The sequence below is a fragment of the Lutjanus erythropterus genome, chromosome 4 (genome assembly GCF_056507025.1).
Source record: "Lutjanus erythropterus isolate fLutEry1 chromosome 4, fLutEry1.hap2, whole genome shotgun sequence".
NCBI lineage: Eukaryota > Metazoa > Chordata > Actinopteri > Lutjaniformes > Lutjanidae > Lutjanus > Lutjanus erythropterus.
This window is the reverse complement of record NC_139320.1, coordinates 33,963,328-33,970,140: the sequence shown is the minus strand read 5'-3', so window position 1 is coordinate 33,970,140 and position 6,813 is coordinate 33,963,328. Positions and strand designations below refer to the sequence as shown.

At 41.8% G+C, this 6,813-nt stretch overlaps 1 protein-coding gene across 1 annotated transcript; it reads right to left on the bottom strand.

Annotated features, from left to right (window-relative positions):
* Nucleotides 1-5,741, bottom strand: LOC146328746 (ribonucleoside-diphosphate reductase large subunit). The gene is made up of 4 exons (XM_084717742.1): nucleotides 5,582-5,741; nucleotides 1,735-3,716; nucleotides 572-760; nucleotides 1-480 (listed from the first exon to the last, which is right to left on the bottom strand). Exons 1-4 carry the CDS (start codon nucleotides 5,598-5,600, stop codon nucleotides 286-288), a joined length of 2,385 nt encoding a protein of 794 aa, XP_084573868.1. The 5' UTR covers nucleotides 5,601-5,741; the 3' UTR covers nucleotides 1-285.
* Between the last annotated feature and the right edge of the window lie 1,072 nt (nucleotides 5,742-6,813).

The following is a 6,813-nucleotide window of genomic DNA, read 5'->3' as shown; positions in this document are numbered from 1 at the left end:
TTTGCATGTAAAACATTTTATTTTCTCTTACAAAGTTTATTTCAAACAAATATAATACAATTTGTAGTAAGTACTTGCATCAACGTTTGAGTGAACACAGTATTTTCAATAAAATTAATTCTATACATTTTGACGAGCTCCCACATCGCTCCCAGGTGTGATCAGTGAAAAAGTGAAAAGTAACGGACAAACTAACAGAACACGAGGCCCCGTCACTCAAAGTTCCTAGATCAAGCCTTCACAGGTTAGAGTGTACAGTAGTTATGGAGCAGAGGGAGGACATGTCTAAGATCCACACATAAGGCACTCGTCTCGGTTCTCCAGAGAACACACCATGGCAGCCATGTTTCTCTCTTTGATCTCCTCCTCTGAGGCCTTGACCGGCTCCTGCGCCTCCTTCAGCTTCTCCTTGTTCAGGGTGAACTGGATGGGGTTGGCAGCGGGCTTTGTCCTCAGGTAGTACATTCCCGTCTTCAGACCCTGTGGACACAGACAAGTGAATTAAACGCATGCTGCCGGTGCTCGTGGAGCGAGTTCTCCTGCTCCGATTTGTCCTCCAAGTGTCACTTACTTGTTTCCAGCCGTAGAAGTGCATGCTGGTCAGTTTGCCGTAGTTCGGCTCTGCGATGTGGATGTTCAGGGACTGGCTCTGGTCGATGAAGGCACCGCGGTCGGCGGCCATCTTGAGTACGGTCTTCTGGGAGATTTCCCACACGGTTTTATACAGCTGCTTCAGATCATCTGGAATTCCTTCAATGTTCTGTTGAAATGTGCAAAAAAAATGTCAGAAATGTCTTACGCTGCAACAAAAAAAACACAAACATGAGCAGCAACTATGGTCTTATGATGGTAAACTGGATATTTTAAGGTGTTTAGACTGTTGGTGGGACAAAACAAGTATTTTCAGTACAATACCCTCTCTGGGGATTCAAAGTGGGCTTTTTTTTTAATTAAAATATCAAAAAAATAGCCTAAAACATCATGAGCCCAAGTGACATCATCAAAATTTTGGCTGCAACTAACTTTTTTCATTGACTCTTAATCATTTTCAGTTATTTAACCATTAATTGCTTGGTCCATATAATGAGGGAAAATAGCTAAAAGTGTTGATTACCGTTTCCCAAAAGCCAAGATCACATCCTGAAATGTCTTGTTTCATCCACAACCCAAAGATATTCAGTTTACCATCATAGAGGAGTCAAGAAACCAAAAAGTACTCACATCTTCTTTATAAACTTACTAAAACCTTGTTTGACCAACAGTCAAAATCTCACAAGCTCTATCACTTCCTGTCATATGACAAAGAAAAACTGCAAATCCTCATTTGAGAACCTGAAACTAGCAAATACTTGGCATTGTTGCTTGAAACATGTCTAGAACTATAAAAAGTTTTTAATGCAATACTTTTAAAATCCAACCATACAAAAAAAACAAACAATGAAATCAGTATTGTGACAACACACAATAGTAAGTTATATATCTTTTGCACATCAGTCAATCCTAAAATTGGGAGCATAATCCCTTTTCAAATTAATGTTGAAGCACCTTTATTATTGTGTTCTGTGGTTGTCATCTTATGTTAAATGTTTTGATTTTTTTCTTGTCTTAATTTTTGTCCCTTTCTCTGATGTTGCAAATTAAGCTGCTGCGATGCAAGAAAAAAATTCAGACTCATTCTGGAAATAAAGTACCATCATCATCATCAGCAACCTGGACCTGACATGCATTGCTTACCTGAATAGATCCATTGTGAGCGATCAGCTGGTTCTTCATTTCCTCGCTCCACAGCCCCCTCTCTGTCAGGTCTTTGAGCAGATGAGGATTAACGATCTGGAACTCTCCAGAGAGGACCCTGCGGGTGTAGATGTTACTGGTGTAGGCTTCGATGGACTCGTTGTTGCCCAGGATCTGGGCGGTGGAGGCCGTGGGCATCGGGGCGAGCAGCAGGCTGTTCCTCACACCGTGTTTGGCGATCTTCTCCTTCAGTGCTTTCCAGTCGTGCAGGTCGGTGGGCGTCTTGTTCCACATGTCGTACTGCAGGATGCCCTTGCTCACCGGGGAGCCTTTGTACGTCTCGTAAGGACCGAGCTCGGCAGCCAGCTCGCAACTTGCCTCCAGGGCAGCGTAGTAGATGGTCTCAAAGATCTGAATGTTCAACAGCTGCGCCTCGGGGCTTTCGAATGGGTGACGCATGAGGATGAAGGCATCGGCCAAACCCTGGACGCCGATTCCTATCGGCCTGTGGCGCTTGTTGGACCGTTCCGCTTCGGGCACTGGGTAGTAGTTAATCTCAATGATCTTATTCAAGTTCTTGACAATGACTTTGGTCACAGATGCTAGTTTTTTAAAATCAAAAGTCCGCTCAGGGGTGACGTACATGTTGAGCGCGATTGAGGCCAGATTACAGACCGCCACCTCCTCCTCGCTGGTGTATTCGACGATCTCTGTGCAGAGGTTGCTGCTCTTGATGGTGCCCAGATTCTGCTGGTTGCTCTTCCTGTTGCAGGCGTCTTTGTACAGCATGTACGGCGTTCCAGTTTCTGTCTGGGACTCGATAATGGCGTGCCACAGTTGCTGAGCCTTCACCACGCGCTTCACCCGCCCCTCCTTCTCGTATGAGGTGTAGAGCTTCTCAAACTCCTCCCCCCAGCACTCGTCTAGCCCGGGACACTCGTTCGGACACATCAGAGACCAGTCCTGGTTGCTCTCTACCCTCTTCATGAACAGGTCAGGGATCCACAGAGCGTAGAAAAGGTCTCTGGCCCGCTGCTCCTCCTTTCCTGTGTTCTTCTTCAGCTCCAGGAAGTCAAACACGTCAAAGTGCCACGGCTCCAGGTACATGGCAAAGGCTCCGGGTCGTTTGTTGCCACCCTGGTCGACGTAACGCGCTGTGTTGTTGTAAACTCTCAGCATAGGAACGAGCCCGTTGGAGTTGCCATTGGTGCCAGCGATGTAGCTCCCCGTTGATCTGATGCAGCTGACTGCCACACCGATTCCTCCAGCTGACTTGGAGATGAGGGCACATTGCTTCAGTGTGTCGTAAATGCCTTCAATGCTGTCATCTTTCATGGCGAGCAAGAAGCAGCTGGACAGCTGAGGCCTGTTGGTTCCTGCATTGAAGAGCGTAGGGGAGGCATGGGTGAACCACTTCTCTGACAGCAGGTTGTAGGTCTCGATGGCGGCATCGATATCCGTCTTGTGGATTCCGACAGACACCCTCATGAGCATGTGCTGCGGCCGTTCAGCTACTTTGCCATTGATCTTCAGCAGGTAGGAGCGCTCCAGAGTCTTGAAGCCGAAGAAGTTGTAGGAGAAGTCTCGGTCGTAAATGATGGCTGAGTTGAGGCGGTCTTTGTTGTCAAGAACGATGTCGAGCGTCTCCTTGGAGATCATAGGAGAGTGGCGCTTGTTTAAGGGGTTGATGTAGTTGTATAGGTCTTCCATCACGTCACTGAACACCTTCTTCGTCTCTTTGTGCAAGTTTGAGACAGCAATCCGTGCAGCGAGGATGGCGTAGTCAGGGTGTTTGGTCGTGAGGGTGGCAGCGATCTCTGCAGCCAGCGTGTCGAGCTCCACGGTGGTGACGCCGCTGTACAAACCCTGGATCACCTTCATCGTGATCTGAGCAGGATCCACAAAGTCAGAGTTCAGGCCATAGCACAGCTTCTGGATGCGAGAGGTGATTTTATCAAACATGACGCGCTCCTGGCGTCCATCTGAGAAAAAACACAAATAAAAACACTTCTCAGTTAATCCAATCACCACTTTCAAAAGCTATCAGTCAGCAAAGTTACACAGAGCAGAAACACATTATTTTATGTAAATATTAATTAACTGCCAAGATTTTATTTGTTCAGTCCTTTTAGCACCTTTTGTAATTTCATTCACTTGTTTAACTAATATAATTTTAGGTTCCTTTTCATTATATTCTATTGTCCATTTTCATTTTAATATTTTCCTGATTTGACCGAGTCTTTCAAACCACACACAGGGGCAATTAATTTAGATATAAAAGCACATTTATTATATTAAACAGAAGTATATGTGTGATAAGAAATATTTACAAAAATCACAGTACTTCAATATTCCTACCATGGGCCTTATCACAGTGCGATTCCTCCTGGTATCCAACTACTAGTCTGTGGTGTTAAAAGTATTCAGATCTTTTAGTCGAGTAAAAGTGTCAGTACTACAGTGCAAAAATACTTTGCCACCAGTAAATGTTCTGAAATTCTAAAGCTTAGGTAAAATAACTAAAGGACACAAGATTTATTAGTCATTAACAACAAGGATGATAAGATTTTAACATTAATTATTGTGTACATCATTTCAGTGCTGTTTTACTTACTTCATATAGCCTGCTGCTGGGTAGCTTAATATATAATGAAATGTCATAATTTATAAATTGCTTTATATTTTTTGTTAATCTAAGTAATACATGTTGTGGAGTATAAGCTACAATATTTGCCTCCAAATTGTAGTAGAATGGAAGTAAAATAAAATGAAATAAAATAAAATTAAAGTACTTCAGTTTAAGTACCTCAGACTTGTGCTTAAGTGCAGTGCCTGAGTAAATGTATTTAGTTACATTACACCACTGCTATTCATACATGACATTTATAGCTTACTGTGGCTCCAGTGTTTGGATGAAGAAAAAACAGGAAGTCACGCAAAAAAAGTAATGTTGATAATAATTAGTAAAAAAAATCTCGTGTTCCTCAAGGATAAGGCCAATAGGCAAATAAAAATAAAATGATGACAACCCAGCTTACTAGTGATGTTAGTCAAAAGCATTGGTTGGCAGTCTAGAAAAAGTGGAGAGAAGTCCTTTATTATGGTACCTTGTGGATTAATTTATTTAATCAATAAGTATATAAAATATTTTTTACATTATTTATAAAACTGTCAACACCTCAAAGTGTTGACTCTTCAGGAAACACTATTAATTTAGCTGAAATTCACATTGTTCCAGTATTAAATGAATTATATTGCAGCACACTTTTCCTGGCCAACGTCTTAAGCAAGTTAATTATGTTGGCATTTCTTCCAAGCAGAAGCTCACTGAGGTCCACATCACATCCAGGAAGGATATGTAACTTTGCCTTTTGGCGCCAACTACGACAAAGGATAACGGCTAAGACTGTAAACGGTAACTCCAATAAAAAACCATCTGGCGAAGGGCTCAGATTATATTTTAATTAGTCAAACGCTCATTGGTGTGACCAGTTGGTCACCAATCTGGATTTCTGAAAAACGATGTGCGTATTAACATGAAGCTAATTAGCTCAGTTTCCTCGATAAAGCGCTGACAGGCTGCTATGTTAACACTGATGAACTAGCTAAAAGTTAGGTAACTGAAGGCTAATATTAATAGCTAACGTTAGCTAACAGCTTCACGCTGCTTCACCAACTCGAGCATGGCGTCTAAGTTTCACTTGTGTGATAAGACACTCTGTCAGTTAGTAGATGAGTCTGTGTCATTTCACAGTAACTGGTAGATCCACATGATTGACAGTGATAGCAGCGCTGAAGCTAACTGAGGCCCTTCACACTGATCCTTAAAAACAGAGATAGAGCTCACCTCTCTTGATCACATGCATGCTGGCGTAGAGTGATGTTGCTCGTCCCACGAGAAAACAGCAGCTGTCCAGCTACAAGTGTACCGTCTCCTCGGTGTCAAAACGTGCGGCTGAAGTCTAACTCCCCCAGACTCAGAGAAAGAGAGCGCGAATGACCAAAAATCCCGCTAACGCTGCATTTGTACGGAAGCCGTAACCGCTGCGACCGAAGACGGACATGGGTTTTGGCCAATCAGCAGTAAGAGAATGCGGGACTCCGTGTTTGAGGACCAATCAGAACTGCTTATGGTCTCAGCTTCCTCTTCCGTTTATTTTCCCGGACGAAAATCTGGCGGGGTGGTGAAGTAGGTCATAAGCACAATTTGTTTTGTTCAGACAAGCACCTGATGCAAGAGTGCCAATATATAAGGCACAATATTGTATTTAATCTTCATTCAATCTTACACATTTAGCACGATTTCATTCATCATTTCAGCAATTTCTGACCAATACACATCTGTCAAAGCATTAAAATTAAACATTTCTACAAATTAATGGAAGCCAGAGAACAAAAAGATGAGAATGATGCAATGATTTGGAAATGTGTGTAAGTTGACGTTTAGGAAACAGGGTCATTAGCAGTGCCATTACTGTTTGCACATGTTAATCGTATCTATAGGTTGAATGGAGGTTCTTGGCGTATTAAATATATTAGAAATGTAGAAACTTGTGATTGTGTGACATCCTATAAAGGCCACAGATAGCTACCACTATGGATGACTGTGAAGATTGGATGAACACAGGCCTATACTAAATTAATTTGGATGAATGTAAAATAAAGAAATAAAATATAATAATGACCCCCCAAAAAATATAAAGTTAAAAATATCAACTTATGACTTTATGTTTTTGGGGGGGTATTGTACATTACCCTGCTTGTTATGTACCAAAAAAACAATAATTTGACAGAATATATAAATTTAAAAAACGTTTTTAGTGATTCAACAATGATTTAATTGTTCCTCTGGGGTCAAATGATCAGAACTGTATTCATAGCAACGGGTTGTTCTTCATAACAACAGTCTGTTAAACAGAAATAACAGACCTTAGAATACTCTAGTTGACCAATCAGAACTGAGTATTCAACAAAGCCATGTAATAAGTAAGGGATAATGTAGAGCGAGCTGGACACCGAAGCGAAGAGGATTAATAATGAAATATTAATTAATAATTATATAGAATAAATATAATAATA